We start from the raw sequence: 19,867 nt of genomic DNA, 5'->3' as shown, positions 1-19,867 counted from the left end.
CATTACATGCAAAGTGAGATATTTAAAGCCTTTATTTGTTATAATTTGGATGATTATGGCTTACAGCTTATGAAACCCCAAAGTCACAATCTCAGGTTCCCTTTGCTCAGGGGGTATGGACTAATTAGCTGACTAGAGTGTGACACTTTGAGCCTAGAATATTGAACCTTTTCACAAAATTCTAATTTTAAGCTTGCTTGCTTAATGCAATTCATTTTCATTTGCATTACTGAAATAAATGGACTTTTGCACGATATTCTAATTTTTCGAGTTTCACCTGTAAGTATATATATTTAATTCAAGTAAATAGGTCTGAAAAATACGGATGTATCTGGATGCTCCGTGGACATTTACATACGTCTGGATTTTCTGGATGGAAATCAGAACCACTGAACTAAATCAGCAGTTCAGCAGAGAAAGACATGTAGATTTATACATTTGCCATTATATTTTATGCAGATTTAAATATACAGAGTAAAAGTATTCTCCTTCTCCTGACTACTTTGTCTCCTGAGCAACACTTTATGCATTGGAAGCCTGGTCTCACACGAATCCAGCTTTCTTTGCTAACTTTATTGACTTTACTTCTGTTCCTTCTCATGGTTCTGCACTAGCGGTGAATGTTACAAAGTGAGAATCACTATCACTTCCACTGTTGGCCAATAAAGACCTCGATATGTGACAGTCCAGCCTGTAGCTGTCTCCTTTCTGTATTGAGGATGTCTGTCTGATGTCTTAAGTATCTACTGAACAGGGCTAAATCAACCAACAGCAAAGCGTCTGAGAAAAAACTGTGTATTTCGGCAGGGGTGCACAAAGCGCACAGGCTACATGAGCTATGGAATTCATTAGTTCAGTCTCATACATGCAATTTAATAGACAGTATAAATCTGTTTTTAAGGTAACAGTGGCCTTCTACCTACTGGATCCACCTGCAGCTGCACAGGTTGGACACATGGTATGTCCGCCACTGTGTTTTGGGTTTGAGATATGGGCATGGTGAATTACAGGGCCTGGTATATTAGACCAGCCTATGTAAGGTACATTTACAAGGTCTGATCAGAGACTGAATTTGTACTTCTTCAGTGGACACACCAAAATTCTTTAATTCAGCCGTAAATAGTGCATCAATAATACAGCATCGTTATGGGACTAAATTTTGAGTCCCTTTTTCAAGCATGAATATGTGTACTCCCGATTAGGACATGGAAGCCATCCTAACCGGGAGTGCACATACAAATGCTTGAAAAAGGGCCTCAAAATTTAGGCCTGAAACATAGAAACATAGAATGTGTTGGCAGATAAGAACCATTTGGCCCATCTAGTCTGCCCAATATACTTAATACTATGAATAGCCGCTGGCCTTATCTTATATGAAGGATGGCCTTATGCCTATCCCATGCATGCTTAAACTCCTTCACTGTATATGCAGCTACCACTTCTGCAGGAAGGCTATTCCATGCATCCACTACTCTCTCAGTAAAGTAATACTTCCTGATATTACTTTTAAACATTTGCCCCTCTAATTTAAAACTATGTCCTCTTGTAGCAGTTTTTCTTCTTTTAAATATTCTCTCCTCTTTTACCTTGTTGATTCCCTTTATGTATTTAAAAGTTTCTATCATATCCCCTCTGTCTCGTCTTTCTTCCAAGCTATACATGTTAAGGTCCTTTAATCTTTCCTGGTAAGTTTTATCCTGCAATCCATGTACCAGTTTAGTAGCTCTTCTCTGAACTGTCTCCAAAGTATCAATATCCTTCTGGAGATATAGTCTCCAGTACTGAGCACAATACTCCAAATGAGGTCTCACTAGTGCTCTGTAGAGCGGCATGAGCACCTCCCTCTTTCTACTGGTAATTCCTCTCCCTATTCACCCAAGCATTCTGCTAGCATTTCCTGCTGCTCTATGACATTGTCTGCCTACCTTTAAGTCTTTGGGTTTTTACGCCCCAGGTGCATTATCTTGTACTTATCAACATAAAATTTTAGTTGCCAGATTTCTGACCATTCCTCTAGTTTTCCTAAATCCTTTTCCAAAAGGTTGGTGTGTCTATTTAAGTATTTATTTTAGCCTCCATTTTTTAAATGATTATGTTGGGATTTGAACTCACAGCCTTCTACATTAAAGTTGAGAACCTTAACCACTGGGCTATAGAGCTTCATGAAGCATTTCTGTATTATTGATCCACTGTTTACGGCTGAATTAAGACACATTTACTGAATTTTGAGCCACTGATCCAAGGGTGGAGTGGGATCACCTAGGGACGAGCACCCAACAAAAGCCTAAACCAGATGACTGCTGTGGCCAGAATACTCATACGGTCATTTGTACTTTGGTCTTGATACTGCCCTATGTAAACATGTAAAGCAATCAAACAACAAGCAAGCAATCTTCGCATAATTTATGTGGCCATTAAAATCATCGTTTGTCAGTTTGTCAACTGTGGGGAATAAGCGATCGTAGAAACTACCAGCTCAATGAAAAACGCACAAGTGCAGAGTGTAAAATTTGCCATATAAAGAGTGGCACTGGTTTCAGCAGGTTATCTGGCCATGTACATATGGGCCCATAGATAGCATGTGTATACGGGACAACGTTGTTTAGACAGTAAGAGAACAAATATACTGCATGCCTTTGGATCCTTTTATATTCACATTAGGTTTCTTGAGTATTGTTACAAGGATTGGATTTAATAATAACATGAACTACTAACACCATATTCAGTCACCAAACCCCTGTAAATTTCGCAAAACACATATAACTAACCTGATTTGGAGCCATGTCAGCATTGGTGTTGTACCACCTCCAAAAACCCACACGGTGAAGAAGACAACCAACAACGTTGTGGTAAACATAATCTGTTTGGGCTGAGAATCGGTATCTCGAATAGCTAGTGCGAAAGCTATAGCGCCACGTAAACCTGCGAAAAGAAATCGTGCATCAAAAGTAAGTAATCAAAACAAATGGGGTCATTTATCAAACTGGTGTAAAGTAGAACTGGCTTAGGTGCCCATAGCAACCAATCAGATCCTATCTTTCATTTTGGACAGCGCTTTTGGAAAATGAAAAGTGGAATCTGATTGGTTGCTATGGGCAACTAAGATAGTTCTACTTTATACCAGTTTGATAAATCTTCCCTAAAAGATTTCAAACTAAAATATGCATTTCAGAGATTAATACATTTGGTCCTATTATATCAGACTGTGTACTGTACATACTGTTTAATGTTCTACAAGAAATAGCAGAAGGGTTTACAATCACATTCGAACTGATATCTATATGCCGGACAGTAACGAGAGGTAATTAAGGTTAATCACACCCAAATAGGGCACCATTGTAACAATGCCTAAAACGGACAAGAATAGGACATGTTCTATTTTTTTTGCGGGACATACAAATGCAGACCAATTGAAATGAATGGGTCCGCATACTATCCGCAAAAAAAAACTGAACGGACACGGAAACAAACAACGTTCGTGTGCATGTAGCTTTTCAGTGAGTTTTTACCCGGATCGCTCCTAATGGTTCTATAAGAATCATTGCATTTGATCCCCGAAAGTTTTGTGCACAAAGAGAAATACCTGGAGACGGTTGCTCGGCCAATCACCGGACCAGCATGACCCGCCTCAGCCAGTGATTGGCTAAGAGGGCGTTTCCTACGGAAGCAGCACTATGGTGTGGTTACTGGCTCCGTCCACTACACAATAGATGGAGCCAGCATCGACTGCCAGCACTGGAGTTACTCTAAAACAGCTATTTGACAAGGGTGTGGGGTGTTGGACCCCTGCTGATTCTATATTGATGGTCTATCCTTAGGAGGGGGGCATCATGAACTGATTTTATGGCTTTGGAGGGGGGAATTTTACTAGTAGTTCAGATGCCTGTTCAACATGGGATAGCTTCATATATTGTGCATAGATGCTGACAGAATGCAACTAATTATTGTATCTTATCTGTGTTGGTGTTCTTCCACTGTTTCTTTATTTGAAAAGCCCTGTATTTTTTTGTATAAGCAAAAGTTATATTTTTTTTATATTTGCTTTAAAATAGACTAAAAGATTTAGATTACAATGGTTTATTTCTTTCTCTACAGCATTTTCCTTTAATTCTCATCCCTTTCCTTCTCTGTTTGTACTGGAGATCCTGCTACAGGAGGACAGATTTTACTGCAACACCTCTCTGGTAAAAGTATGTAAAATACTGTAGCTCTTCTCCAGATGAAAGAAAACTGTCTTTTCAGTGCCACCTATAGGAGGCTATCATGTATCTCAATGTGAGATAACTTAGGACCTTGAAATGCGTATATATGCCTGACCAGAGACAGAGAATAGAAACAAATAATCTGGGATTATCCCAAAATGTTAACTCTTGAAAGGGAAGCCTGTCACCCTTACAAACATATACACTATATTTATTTTTTACTGTCTTTTATATAAAACAGGTATCTTTATGTTTTTTTTTACCACATTGTACTGTGAAATGTATCATGGGAAGATATATCAATATATCCTACCGGTCATCTGATCTCTGCCATCCTGTCTGACAGCTGAATATATTAGAGGGAGAAAAGCTCAGCTCTATGATATATACGTTTATGGAATTTTGAAAAGGATTTCTAAGTAAAAAGTTGATTAAATCCTTACAGGACTCCTGGGAGACACAGCAAGAATCCTGAATACCACACCCCCACAGGATGATTGACAGCTCTCCCTGTATAAGTATGTGTACACAGAAAGCTGTCAATCATCCTTTGTGGGTGGGGTAATCAGTCTCTCCTAGGAGTCCTGTTAGAATTTTCTGTACTTTTTACTCAGAAGTCTGGCTCCAAATTATATAAACCACTTGCAAATGTATATTTGCAATAAGGAATTATTTGGTTTAGGCCATTATTATTCGTGTCAAATAATGTTTAGTCCTGACTACTACATAGAGATTTATAGTTGGATTGCACCCCTTTTATCCTCTCAGTTTCCTGTTTAGGTTCTGGCTATCAGTATATATGGTGTCTATTTATTTTTTTACACTAAACAAGCTGTTGCCAGTTAGGGGGTTCTAGGGCTCACAGTTCAGTCAGCCTCACATTTATAATATGTCTGAATGGACACTTTTTGCATGTCTTTCCCCTGTAGCTACTAGTCAGGATTAGAGCACCACATTAGGTGACTCTTGTTCCATCTTTGCAAGGTTATATTTAATGGAGTTGTTGGTGATAATGAACAATATATTGGACAAGCCCTCTAATTGCCTAAAATAACAAATGATAACATACTCACCCCTTTCTCCAGCAGCGTTCTTTGCAGTACTGGCCTGACCCTCCTCCACTGCTTGTTTATAAACTGCAGCGGTGACATGCCGGTATACAGTATGAAAGGTCTACTGCTAAGTAATTGGCTGCAGTGGTCACATGTCATCTACCGGCACATCACTGCCACAGAGAACTAAGAAAAGCGTGAGTATAACATAATTTATTAATTTTAATCAATTAAAGGGTTTTTCCAAGATTTTTAATAATCTTGGACAACCCCTTTAACTTAGCTTTACCTGCTTGTTTCATCTTATTATCTTTTTCTCTTTCTTTGTCACACCCCTCTCATTCCACCCTCTTTTTTCCTTTGTAGTTTTACTGAAACATAAGATGATTTATCAAAACTGGTGTAAAGAAAAACTGTCTTAGTTGCCCATAGCAACCAATCAGATTCCAGCATTCATTTTTCACAGCTCCTTTGGGGGATAAATCTACCCCATAGTTCTGAAATTGTATAATATGCACAGATGGTTCATGCCCTGATGTTCCAGGAGACCCATTTTAAAACTAATCATAGTCCTGTTCTAACAACAAATATTATAATAGTGGTATCATGGTACTAATCCAGATGTACAGTCTAAATTTGTTAGCATCACTTTATAAAAATTGGTTGCTGTCTTCACTATTGCTAAGGATATTGACCCTACTGGTCAACATTGCTTTCATTAATGCCATGAAAATGAACATCTTGCCCCTGTTTTTCTACCCCTTCCAAATGGTAAACATCCTTCTAACGTCTGCATTTTTAAAAGCTTAAAGATGCTATTAAGAAGATTGTTTGGAAGACAAAGGGCATCTGTCATCAAATTTATACCTATGAAACAGGTTAACCTATATTGCATGCGTGTTTGGCAGCTGAAGGCATCTGTGTTGGTCCTATGTTCCTAATTGCCCACATTGCTAAATGCAAATGAGCCTCTAAGAACAAAGGGCTTTGCCATTACACCTACAGTGTAAAAATATTCATACCCCTTGAACTTTTCCATGGTTTTCAAAAAAAATTATAAATAAAAATCTGGAAAGTTTGGTGTGCATTTCTATTCAGCCCCCCTGAGTCAATACTTTGTAGGACCACCTTTCACTGCAATAACAGCTTCAAGTCTTTTGGGTAATGTCTCCACCAGCTTTGCATATCTAGAGGCTGAAATTTATGCCCATTCTTGTTTGCAAATAGCTCAAACAGTTAGTTTGAATGGAGAGCGTCTGTGAACAGCAATTTCAAGTCTTGCCATTCTTTTTCAAAGGGATTTAGGTTCGGACTTTGACTTGGCCGTTCTAACACTTGAATATGCTTTGATCTAAACCAGGGATGCCCAACCTGCGGCCCTCCAGCTGTTGCAAAACTACAACTCCCAGCATGCTTGGAAAGCCTACAGCTATCGGACTACAGAAGGCATTGTGGGAGTTGTAGTTTTACAACAGCTGTAGTGCCACAGGTTGGGCATCATTGATCTAAACCATTCGATTGTAGCTCTGACTGTATGTGTCACGGGGCGCCAAAGGCGCACTCAGTCTCCCATCAGCCGCAGACCTACTGCTTAGCTTCGGGGGCGAGGATCTGTGTTTGGCCTCGTTCCCAGGGCAGCTTTGCTAGCTGGGAGGCTCCCTGCTCCTAGGTCTGCCTTGAGCGCCGAGCTGATCACTCGGTGCTCGACTTGTCTGTCTGTCGGTCATGTGACGCTGGCCACGTCACATGACCCTCAGACCCCACTATAAATACAGGCAGCCTGCTGGCCACAGGTTGCCTGCTAATTCTAGGTTCCTGGCTATTTGTTGGACTACTGAATACTACCTGATGCTGTTCCCTGACGATCCTTTGCCTGCTCCTCCTGTACTGCGCATCTCTCCTGGTATCCTGACCCCGGCTTCCACCTGACGATTCTTCGCGGACTCCTGTTGTACTTTGTTTCTCTCCTGGTATTTGACCTCGGCTTTTCCTGACTATTCTCTGCTCATTCCTTAGTACTGCGTAGCTCTCTAGGTATTGACCCGGTCCGTTCACGTTCCGTTATTTGTCTTGTCTGTCTTCCCAGCACGTATCCTAAGTTAGGGACTGCCGTCTAGTTGTCTCCTGTCATTAGGACTTGCGAGGCAAGTAGGCAGGGCCAGGGGTGAGGGTGGAGCGCAGTGGTCACTATCCTCCCCCCTGTGTGTAGTGTACGTGACCGTCACAGATTAACAGGCCATAACCTAACCACTGTATCATGAATCCTCTGGTGACCCTAACTGACCATGTCTCTAACCTGATGCAGATGGTGCAGGAGCTAGGGGAGAAACTCTGTTCTTTTGAGCTAGGACAAGGTACTTCCATCCCTCAGGCCTCCAGTTCGCATTTAGAGCCCCAGATTAAGCTTCCTGAGCCCTTTTCTGGAGATCGGAAGAAGTTTATTTCCTTTAAAGAAAATTGTAAACTTTTTTTCCGTTTGCGCCCTGTATCCTCTGGCCCCCAGAGTCAACGCGTGGGCATTGTCATTTCCCGTTTACAGGGTGATCCCCAGGACTGGGCATTTTCTTTACCTGCTGACGCCAGTTGTTTAACATCAGTGGAGGAGTTTTTTCAGGCCTTGGGTACCCTGTATGATGAACCAGACTGTAACAATCCTATAGGCTCACCTGAGTCAGAGGACCGCTGGCTGGAGGTAGGAGTGGAGCCCAGTGGCAAGGACCGCAGGCAGGTAGTAGGTAGGGACAAGCAGAAGAGTAGTCGGTAGGCAGGCGGTGGGTCAGGGCAGGCGGCAGTAAGCGTGGTCAGACAATCCGGATGGCAACGGTGGTAGCAGTTCAGTAGGTAGGGACAAGCAGAAGAGTAGTCGGTAGGCAATTCCTGGTCAGCAGTGGACTTTCAGTAGTAGCAGGAGCAACCGATGAGGAGAAGCTTGATCAAGGCTCAGGAGCTCAATAATCAGCAAGCTAGAGTGCAAGGGGCTGGACTTATATAGGGAAGTACCAGGTGTGGGGAATCAAGGGTGATGAGCAAGGCTTGGCAAGACTGAGGTTACATAATAGGTTTCAGGGAGTAATGTCCAGAGAGGACGGTAGCCTAGTAAGCAGGGCTACCGCCTGGGATGTGGCTGGTCACGGGTTCGAATCCCGACAGTACTCCCCCCCTTCCAAGGTGACCTCCGGGCACCGCAGGGGCAGGCTTACCGGGGTGCCGTTGGTGGAACTCTTTTACCAGTCTGGGGGCGTGGACATTTTCTTCTGGCTCCCAGGAGTTATCCTCGGGAGGGTAACCCTCCCACCCAATTAGGTATTGTAATCTTCCCCGGTGGATCCTGGAGTCGAGGATCTTTGCGACAACGTATTCTTCTTCACCCTGTACCCTCACGGGTGGTGGAGGGGGCGAGTGGCGGCCTGTGAAGGTGTTCTCCACGTATGGCTTGAGGAGTGAGCAATGGAAGACAGGGTGCACCCTAATGGAGTCCGGAAGGTCGAGCCGGAACGTGACCTCGTTGATTTGTGCGGTGATCCGAAACGGACCCATGTATCTTTGGGCCCACTTTTTGGAGGGGACCTTCAATCTGAGGTTCCTGGTGGACAGCCACACCTTGTCTCCCACATGGAAGCCCGGGGTGGGTTTGCGACGTTTGTCTGCTCCCTGTTTAAAACGCCTCTGGGCGAGCTGGAGGTTGTCTATAATGTTCTTTTGTGCCTCCTGTAGGGTTGTCAGGCGTTCGGCCACTGCTGGGAGGGTGGAGGCGACGGGCAGGTGGGGAATGAACACCGGGTGCGAGCCTGTGTTAGCAAAGAAGGGGCTGTGCTTGGTTGAGCTATGCTCAGCATTGTTGTAGGCGAACTCGGCCGTGGGGAGATGGTCAAGCCAGTCATCCTGCAGGTGGGAGCTGAAACAGCGTAGGTACTGCTCTAGGGTCTGATTAGTTCTCTCAGTCTGCCCGTTTGACTGAGGGTGGAATGCGGAGGATAGGTTCACTTTAACCCCGAGCGCCAGGCAGAAGTTCTTCCAGAACTTTGAGGCAAATTGTACGCCTCGGTCGGAGACCACGTCGTCCGGGATCCCATGCAGCCTGAAGACCTCTCTGAGAATTAGAACGGCCGTCTGTTTGGCGGTGGGTATGCCTTTGTAGGGGATGAAATGGGCCATCTTGGTGAGACGGTCGACCACGACCAGGATAGTGTTCATCCCTTTTGAAGGAGGAAGGTCTACCACAAAGTCCATGGAGATCGAGCCCCAGGGGCGGGAGGGAATAGGGAGGGGTTGTAACAGACCCACGGGTGAGGAACGAGGAGTCTTATTGCGGGCACAGACGCGCGCACGAGGAGATGTACCTCTTGATGTCCTCCTTGTATGTTGGCCACCAGAAAGAGCGGGAGAGAAGCTCCTGGGTCTTTCTTGTGCCAAAATGGCCGGCCAGCTTGGAGTCATGGTTGAGTTTGAGCACTTCGAGCCGTGCGATTTCTGGTACATATAGTTGTAGGTCCTGATGAAACCAATGACCGTTCTTAAACGTAAGGCTGACATTCCCTGTGGGGTGGGCGAGGAAGGGGTCATTTTCGTATCCTTCTTTGATTGTGCCCAGGAGTTCTTTAGAGTAGGTGGCCCCTACGACCCTTCTCTCGGGTAAGATGTTATTTTGGCCCTTGTTACTCTGTGAGGGCTCAGAAAACATTCTGGAGAGGGCGTCAGCCTTGCCGTTTTTTGATCCAGGGCGATAGGTGATGAGATAGTTGAAGCGGGAAAAGAATAGGCTCTATCAGGCCTGTCTGGCTGAGAGTCTCTTAGCGCTGCGGATGAACTCGAGGTTCTTGTGGTCAGTTAGTACGATTATGGGGTTGGTGGCTCCCTCCAGCAGGTGTCTCCACTCGGAGAAGGCATCCTTGATCGCCAGTAGTTCTTTGTTCCCGATGTCATAGTTCTTCTCGGAGGAGGACATCTGGCGGGAGAAATATGCGCACGGCTGTAATAGCATCCTCTCCCCTGTCCGTTGTGACAAAACTGCCCCAACCGCAGAGTCTGATGCATGCACTTCGACTGTAAATGGGAGCTCGGGGTTCGGGTGGATTAGAATTGGGGCAGAAGTGAAAAGGAGTTTCAACTTGGTGAAGGCCTCCTGGGCCTCGGGTGTCCAGGAGAAGGGGACTGCCTTCTTGGTGAGTTGGGTGATTGGTGCTATGACCTTGGAGAAGTTCCGGATAAACTTCCGATAGAAGTTGGCGAAGCCAATGAATCTTTGTATCTCCTTCTCGTTTTTCGGAACGGGCCAGTTCATCACAGCTTGGACCTTCCCCGGGTCCATACTTAGGCCCTCTGGGGAGATGATGTATCCAAGGAACTGAGTGGTGGTTCGCTCAAACTCGCATTTCTCTAGCTTGATATAGAGAGAGTTCTGTCTGAGTCTCTGCAGTACCCTGCGGACGTGTTCGCGGTGCTGCTCGAGGTCTTCAGAGAAGATCAAGATGTCGTCCAGGTAAACGACTACAAACAGATCCAGCATGTCCCTGAGGACGTCGTTAATGAAGTGCTGGAAGGTGGCGGGAGCATTGCAGAGTCCGAAAGGCATGACCAGGTACTCGAAATGACCATAACGTGTCCGGAAGGCGGTCTTCCATTCGTCCCCAGGGCGGATTCGGACGAGGTTGTAGGCCCCTCGAAGGTCGAGTTTGGTGAAGATCTTCGCTTCCCGGAGTCTCTCAAGGAGTTCGGAAATCAGTGGGAGCGGGTACCGTTTTTTTACGGTTATGTCATTAAGCTTTCTGTAGTCTATGCAGGGACGCAGGGAGGAGTCTTTTTTCTCTACGAAGAAAAAGGGGGCTCCCGCGGGGGAGGTGGAGGGCCGGATGAACCCCTTCCTCAGGTCCTCGTCCAGGTACTCTTTCAGTGCCTTGAGTTCAGGCTCTGAGAGGGAGTAGATACTGCCAAAGGGTATTTCGGCTCCGGGCAACAGTTCTATAGGGAAGTCGTAGGGTCGGTGTGGTGGCAGCTTGTCTGCGTTTTTCTTGTCGCAGACATCCTGGAACTTGCGGTATTGAGGGGGTAGCAGATCCTTGACGGATAGTTTTGAGATGGTGGTGTCTTCGGGTGGAAGGACGGGCTTGTGGGAGCAATTTAGCGTGCAGAACTCGGATGGGAATCGTATGCAGCGGGTTTCCCAGTCCACCGAGGGGTTGTGGGTGGCCAACCATGGGATGCCCAAGATCACTGGGAACTTCGGGGAGGCGATCAGAGAGAAGTGGATCTTTTCACGGTGATCTGGTTCTATGAGGAGTTGTAGTTCGGTGGTCTCTTGAGTGGCCGGCCCCGAGGAGAGTGGGGATCCGTCGACGGTTTCCAGGTCAACGGGGGCTGCCTTGATTGTCAGTGGAATGTTCTTTTCGCGGGCGAAGGTTAGGTCCATGAAGTTGCCTCCCGCCCCGGAGTCTAACATCGCTGAACAGGGGAGTTGTCGCCCCTCAATGTCGATGAGGATGGGGACGATGAAATGGGATCCATGAGCCGCCGTGTTGTTATTTTCAGGGGCTGCTGGCGGGGTTGGAGTCTGTGGTTGCTCCTTTAGCTCCGTGACGGCAATAGTCTTTCGTATCTTATGAGGACATTTGATGGCAAAATGACCCGGCTCCCCACAGTAGAGGCAGAGGTTTTTGGCCAGCCTTCTCTCCTTCTCAGCTGTGGATAGAGACCTACGTAGAGCGTCGACCTGCATAGGTTCAGTTACTGACTGGGGGTCGCGCTGGGCGGTGGAAGAGAAGGAGTAAGTGGGTCTGTGGTCCGAGGACCAGAGTCTTTCTTTCTTCCTCTCGGAGAGTCTTTGATCTATCCGGATGAATAAAGTCATCCAGATCGTCCGGGGCCTCAACTCTGGCGAGTTCGTCCTTTATTAATTCTGACAGGCCTCGCCGGAATTGGCTTCTCTGTGCCGCTGGGTTCCAGGTGGTGTCCGTGACCCAACGGCGAAACTCGGCGGTGTATTCGGCGACGGAGCGTCTCCCTTGCCGCAGACCATGTAGTCGCGCCTCGGCTGTCGCACAGCGGTTGGGGTCATCGAAGACTTGGCTCATGGCGGTGATGAAGTTGTTTAGGTTGTCCAGGAGCTGACTGTTAGTCTCCACGTATGGTGATGCCCATGCTAACGCTTCATCCGTCAGGAGATTGACCACAAATAGCACCTTCTTTTTCTCGGTGGTGAAGGGGGCCGGGTACATCTGAAAATAGATGCGGCATTGGTTTAGAAACCCCCGATACTGGCGTCTGTCGCCGCTGAATCTTGATGGGAGTGGCATGCGGGTGTCTGCGGGCGCGCCGCGGACGTCCAGGAGTTGCCTCTGTAGTTCAATAATCTCCCTCTGTTGGCTTTGGACTACGCCTTGGAGCTGGGCAAATTTCTCCTGATATGTAGTATCAAATTCTTGAAGTTCGGAGACCTGCTTACGCAGAGTGGCCATTGCGGACTCCATAGTGGGACTGATTATTCTGTAACAATCCTATAGGCTCACCTGAGTCAGAGGACCGCTGGCTGGAGGTAGGAGTGGAGCCCAGTGGCAAGGACCGCAGGCAGGTAGTAGGTAGGGACAAGCAGAAGAGTAGTCGGTAGGCAGGCGGTGGTTCAGGGCAGGCGGCAGTAAGCGTGGTCAGACAATCCGGATGGCAACGGTGGTAGCAGTTCAGTAGGTAGGGACAAGCAGAAGAGTAGTCGGTAGGCAATTCCTGGTCAGCAGTGGACTTTCAGTAGTAGCAGGAGCAACAGATGAGGAGAAGCTTGATCAAGGCTCAGGAGCTCAATAATCAGCAAGCTAGAGTGCTGGACTTATATAGGGAAGTACCAGGTGTGGGGAATCAAGGGTGATGAGCAAGGCTTGGCAAGACTGAGGTTACATAATAGGTTTCAGGGAGTAATGTCCAGAGAGGACGGTAGCCTAGTAAGCAGGGCTCCCGCCTGGGATGTGGCTGGTCACGGGTTCGAATCCCGACACAGACAGGACACTGGTAGCAGAGACTGCTCTAAAGGTTCTGGTTAAGGGCGATCTACCTGCGGAGGAGTATTGCACCCAATTCAGAAGGTGGTGTGTTCTCTCAGGATGGAATGAACCAGCACTTAAGAGTCAGTTCAGGTCAGGTCTGTCTGATAACTTAAAGGATCTTCTAGTGAGTTATCAGCTTCCAGAGACTCTAGAGAAGATGATGACCCTTGTAGTCCGACTTGACCGACGGGTTAGAGAGAGACGACAGGAACGACAGTTCTCTCCTCAGGTGGTGGTCCAGCCTGAGGTCTATCCCAGAAACAATGCTGAGGTCTCTACCGAAGAACCCATGCAGGTCGGCATGACTCAAGGGAATCTGCGCCGCAGACGTGGAGTGTGTTTTTACTGCAGAGATCCTGACCATTGGATCAACCAGTGTCCTAAGTGTCCGTTAAGTCTCCCAAGGCAAGGCAACCTAAAGACCAGGTACACCCTGATATTGCGAAATGTAAGCTTTTGGTACCTATAACAATATTTCTGGGGGTTAATAAATGGCCGGGGGTTAATAAATGGCCGGGTATGTCATGGCTATTGATACCACTCCCCTGGTAGGTGGTATGGTGAGGTCATGTACCTCAGAGATTTCTTTAACCGTGGGGGTGTGCCACTCTGAGAAATGTTCCCTCTTAGTCCTGGAGAACTTACCGGTCGAGGTGGTACTAGGGTTGCCTTGGCTCCGATTACACAACCCCACTATTGGTTGGTCCAGGGGGGAGTTGGTGAAATGGGAACCTAAGTGTGACTTGTGCTTGTCTGTGGTACAAGCTGGGGTCTCAGTAGAATCTGATATATTACCCACGGTCATTAGGGAATATTCTGATGTGTTCTCATCACCTACCCCGGAGGTTCTACCACCCCATAGACCTTATGATTGCGCCATAGAATTAGTAGAAGGTGCCAGGTTTCCTAAGGGGCGTATTTATAATCTCTCTAAGACCGAACGCAAGGCCATGGAGGATTATATTAAGGAAAGCCTCGGTAAGGGGCACATTAGACCTTCTGTCTCTCCTATGGGAGCGGGGTTTTTCTTCGTTAAGAAGAAGGATGGTGGTCTTGGGCCTTGTATCGATTACCGGAAATTGAATAAGATCACTATCCAGAATAGATACTCTCTCCCATTGATTCCGGATTTATTTAACCAGGTTCTGGGGGCAACCTGGTTTTCTAAGATTGACCTGAAAGGGGCATATAATCTAATCCGAATCAAGGAGGGAGACGAATGGAAGACGGCGTTCAATACTCAGGCAGGACACTTTAAATATCAGGTTATGCCTTTTGGACTCAGCAATGCCCCAGCTGTGTTTCAAAACTTTATGAATGATATTCTTAGAGAGTTTTTAGGTAAATTTGTCATGACATTTTGATATTTTCTCCTGATTTCAAATCTCATGTGTCTCATGTTAGACAAGTATTAGAGGTGTTGAGGGAGAATCAGTTGTCCGCTAAACAAGAGAAATGTGTCTTTGGTGTACAGGAGATACTGTTTCTAGGGCATGTCCTGACCCCTCACGCCTTCAAGATGGATCCTGGTAAGGTACTAGCTAATAAGGAATGGGTAAGGCCTTCATCCTTAAAGGCCTTAGAACGGTTCTTAGGTTTTGCCAATTACTACCGTAAATTTATTAAGAATTTTTCAGTAATTGCTAAACCGTTGAAGGACCTTACTAAGAAAGGGGCGGATTTGGAGAACTGGTCTACTGAGGCCATTACTTTGTTTGAAACACTAAAAAAGGCATTCAGTAGCGCTCCCATTCTGATCCAGCCAGATCAGGAGAGACCTTTTATTGTGGAGGTGGATGCGTCTGAGGACGGCACAGGAGCAGTCCTTTCAGAAGGTCCTGCTAGTCTAACTAGTGTGCATTCTTTTCCAGAAAATTTTCTTCCACCGAGAGAAACTACAACATAGGGAATCGGGAGTTGCTGGTCATTAAGTCGGCATTTGGGGAGTGGAGGCATTTTCTGGAGGGGGCAAGGCATTGTGTAACTGTTGTCACTGACCATAAGAACCTTATGTTTCTCGAATCTGCTAAGAGGTTGAATCCCCGTCAGGCTAGATGGGCACTGTTTTTTACTCCTTTTGAATTCTCCATTACTTTCAGGCCTGGAAGTAAAAACGTGAAGGCTGATGCATTATCTCGGAGCTTCCATGCTTTTCAGCCTACAGAGGCACCGCCTGAATCCATCCTACCAGCAAATATCTTCGTAGCAGCCTTAACCCAAGATATCTTGGTTCTCATTAAGGCTGAACAACATCTGACACCGGCAACCACCCCAACAGATAAGTTGTTTGTCCCCATACAATTTCGTCTCCAGCTGTTGGGTGAGTGTCATGATTCTGCCTTTTGTGGACATCCTGGTTTTAAGGGCACTCGAGAGCTGGTTTCTAGATCTTATTGGTGGCCCACTCTATTTAGGGATGTCAAGTCCTACATGTCAGCCTGTGAGGTTTGTGCTAAGTCTAAGACACCTAGAACTCGCCCTGCTGGTAACCTACGACCCCTACCCATTCCCAGTAGACCCTGATGGATTTTATTACTGACCTGCCGCCGGCGGTGGGTAAGACTGTTGTTTGGGTAGTGATCGATAGGTTTAGCAAGATGGTTAATTTCATTCCTCTGTCCAAACTCCCGAATGCCAAGACCCTGGCGTCTATTTTTGTGAAAGAAATTCTACGATTACATGGTATCCCGGAAAATATTGTATCTGACAGGGGTGTGCAGTTTGTGTCCAAATTTTGGAGGGCCTTCTGTCAAAGATGTCAGATTTCGTTGTCTTTTTCCTCCGCCTACCACTCTGAGAGTAATGGGCAGACTGAACGCCTTAAATCAGTCTGTGGAACAATTCCTGAGGTCGTATGTTGCTGATGACCAGCAATTATGGGTTAAATACCTTCCGTTGGCTGAATTTGCTTTGAATAACCGTGTTAATTCTTCCGCTGGGGTCTCCCCTTTCTTTTGTAACCATGGTTTTCATCCCCGTTTTCATTCTGGGTCATCCGTTTCCTCCTCTAACCCTTAAGCGGATAAACTCTCCTCCGAAATGTGCACAGTTTGGGCCCGGGTTCAAACGAACCTAGAAAAGGCTCAAAGTTCTCAAAAACTCAAGGACGATAGGAGACGTTCCAAGGGGGTGAACTTTCAGGTTGGGGATAAAGTATGTTTGTCCTCCAAGAATCTATCTCTCAAGGTAGCTTCGAGAAAATTTTCTCCTCATTTTATTGGACCGTATAAGATCACGGAGGTGATTAATCCGGTATCGTTTAAGTTGGAGCTGCCCGAGTCGTTCCACATTCATAATGTATTTCATAAATCTCTACTTAAAAAGTATTTTGAACCTGTTGTACCGTTGAAAGCCTCGCCTCCGCCGGTTCTTGTTAGTGATGCTGTCGAGTATGTGGTGTCTAAGATAGTGGATGTCAGGAAAGTGCGTAATTCCTTACAGTACCTGATTTACTGGAAGGGGTATAGACCCGAAGAGAAATCTTGGGTACCCGCCAGGGAGGTTCATGCTCCTAGACCTGTTCAAAAATTTCATTTAGAACACCCTGAAAGGCCATCGCCTGAAGTCTTGGGTCCGGTGGCCCCTTGTAAAAAGGGGGGGTACTGTCACGGGGCGCCAAAGGCGCACTCGGTCTCCCATCAGCCGCAGACCTGCTGCTTAGCTTCGGGAGCGAGGATCTGTGTTTGGCCTCGTTCCCAGGGCGGCTTTGCTAGCTGGGAGGCTCCCTGCTCCTAGGTCTGCCTTGAGCGCCGAGATGATCACTCGGTGCTCGACTTGTCTGTCTGTCGGTCATGTGACGCTGGCCACGTCACATGACCCTCAGACCCCACTATAAATACAGGCAGCCTGCTGGCCACAGGGTTACCTGTTAATTCTAGGTTCCTTGCTATTTGCTGGACGACTGAATACTACCTGATCCTGTTCCCTGACGATCCTTTGCCTGCTCCTCCTGTACTGCGCATCTCTCCTGGTATCCTGACCCCGGCTCCCATTTAGCTCTGTCCATCTTCCCATGAACTCTGGTCAGCTTCCCTGTCCCTGCTGAAGAAAAGCATCCCCAGAGCATGAAGCTACCACCACCATGTTTTATGGTGGGGATGGTGTGTTCAGGGTGATGTGCAATGTTACTTTTCCACCACACATAGCGTTTTGCATTAAGGCCAAAAAGTTCAACTTTGGTCTCATCTGACCAGACACACTTCTTCCACATGTTTACTGTGTCCCCCGCATGGCTTGTGGCAACTGCCAACAGAACTTCTTATGGTTTGCTTTTAAAAAATGTCTCTCTTCTTGCCACTCTTCCATAAAGGCCAGATTTGTGGAGTACATGACTAATAGTTGTCCTGTGGACAGATTCTCCAATTCTGGTGCACCTGATAGCCTGCATCATAGGAGCCTGTTAGAGGTGGGGCTCACAGCCTCCTCCCATTGTATTTGTGATCCTACTTTGGAGGTTTTTGGGAGCTTTGGCTGTGAGTCGGACTTTTGCACCTATCAGACAGTGTTCACACACTACAAATAGTTTAGCGTTAGGTCCCTCGCTACACTGAGATACCTTGACGGGGTGCGCAGGCTCCGATATGTTCTTGACCAGAATATATTGGCTAAAATCTCATTTTAACACCAGCATGAGGGTTTAGCTATATATTATCATTTGCGTATTGTTGTAGTGCACCTTTTGCTACAGTATTTGGCGTTCTGAGCACTTTCTCCCATTTAGGCCACTTTATTCAGAGATTTGGTTTTGTTAAAGTGAAATAAATAAATAAATAAAAAGTACACATATTAGGTATCGCCATGTCCATAACAACCAGCTCTATAAAAAATATCACATGACCTAAATAAAAACAGTGCAAAAAAATAAAAATTTTTGTCACCTAACATCACATAAAGTGCAACACCAAGCGATCAAAAATGTGTATGCCCCCCAAAAAAGTACCAATCAAACTGTCACCTTATCCTGCAAAAAATAAGACCCTAACTAAGACAATCGCTCAAAAAATAAAAAAGCTATGGCTCTCAGACTATGGAGACACTAAAACATCAATGTTTAAAAAATGTTATTATTGTGTAAAACTTAAATAAATAAGAAAAAGTATACATATTAGATATTGCCACATCCGTAAGGATCTGCTCCATAAAAATGTCACATAACCTAACCGTACAGGTGAACTCTGTAAAAATAAATAAATAAAAACTGTGCTAAAACAACCAATTTTTTGGTCACCTTGCCCCATAAAGTGTAATAATGAATGATCAAAAAATCATATGTAGCCAAAAATGATACCAATAAAAACATCTACTCTTCCTGCAAAAAATGAGCCACTGCACAAGATGATCGGCAGAAAAAAAAAAGAGAAAATGGAGACACAAAAACATAATAAAAATAGCACATGATCTACCCTGTTAGATGAATGTTGTAAAAAATAAATATAATGCCAAAACAGCCATTTTTTGGTTACCTTGCCTCACAAAAAACCTAATATAGAGCAATTAAAAATCATATGTACTCAAAATAGTACCAATAAAACTGGCATCTTATCCCCTAGTTTCCAAAATGGGGTCACTTTTTGGGAATTTCTACTGTAAGGGTGCATCAGGGGGGCTTCAAATGGGACATGGCCTGTAAAAACCAGTTCAGCGTAATCTGCCTTCCTAAAACCATATGGCGCTCCTTTTCTTCTGCGCCCTGTCGTGTGCCCTTACATCAGTTTACGACCACATCTGGGGGGGTTTCTGTAGACCGCAGAATCAGAGTAATAAATATTAAGTTTTGTTTGGCTGTTAACCCTCGATGTGTTAAAGAAAAAAATGGATTAAAATGGAAAATCTGCCAAAAAAGTGAAATTTTTTAATTTGATCTATTCTAAGCCTTGTAATGTCCTAAATATTTTTTGACATTTACAAAATTATGCCAACATAAAGTAGACATATCATAGTTATCACTTTCTGTTTTGAAAGCATAGAAATGTAAATTTTGAAAATTGCTACTTTTTCAAAATATTTGGGAAATTTGGTCTAGTTTCATAAATAAAGGTGAAATATATTGACTCAAATATATCACTATCATGAAGTACAATGTGTCACGTGAAAACAATCTCAGAATGGCTTGGATAAATAAGTGTCCCTAAGCTATTACCATATAAAGTAACACATGTCAGATTTGCAAAATTAGGCCTGGTCAGGAAGGGGGTAAATGGCCCGGTCTGGAAGTGGTTAAAGCAAATGAATAGGGTAGATAGAACTTTATTGTTTTGTCAATGTTTGTCCTGTTCTGTAATCTTCAGTATAAATACGTAAATCATGTACAGGAGACAGCATACAGACTTGAGATTAATTTTGCAGAACACTAGCATTCTGTTACTATTATTATTTTAATTTACTACACGGAAAATGAGCAATGTCTTTACATGGTGTTTCCATGATTCATGAGCAGTTGCATTGTTCCTTCTCCACTAGGTGACATATTACAAGAAGGTAAAAGAAACAATCTCTTCTCTCTAAGTCCAGCTAATGACCTATTCTTGAAAGGCAGACATGAATGCAGAGCTCACAAAAGCAAACCACATCACTGGCAGATAAATAG

General features: G+C 45.2%; 1 protein-coding gene across 1 annotated transcript in view; it reads right to left on the bottom strand.

Moving 5' to 3' along the window:
* Positions 1-19,867, bottom strand: part of SLC9A9 (solute carrier family 9 member A9) — a 902,549-nt gene that overhangs the window by 333,787 nt on the left and 548,895 nt on the right. The window contains exon 12 of the mRNA XM_040428049.1: positions 2,769-2,922. Coding sequence (XP_040283983.1) covers positions 2,769-2,922 — 154 coding nt within the window. The remainder of the gene's footprint in view (positions 1-2,768; positions 2,923-19,867) is intronic.

The sequence above is a fragment of the Bufo bufo genome, chromosome 4 (genome assembly GCF_905171765.1).
Source record: "Bufo bufo chromosome 4, aBufBuf1.1, whole genome shotgun sequence".
Lineage (NCBI taxonomy): Eukaryota > Metazoa > Chordata > Amphibia > Anura > Bufonidae > Bufo > Bufo bufo.
Note: the sequence above shows the minus strand (reverse complement) of the source record. Positions and strands in the feature narration are given on the sequence as shown.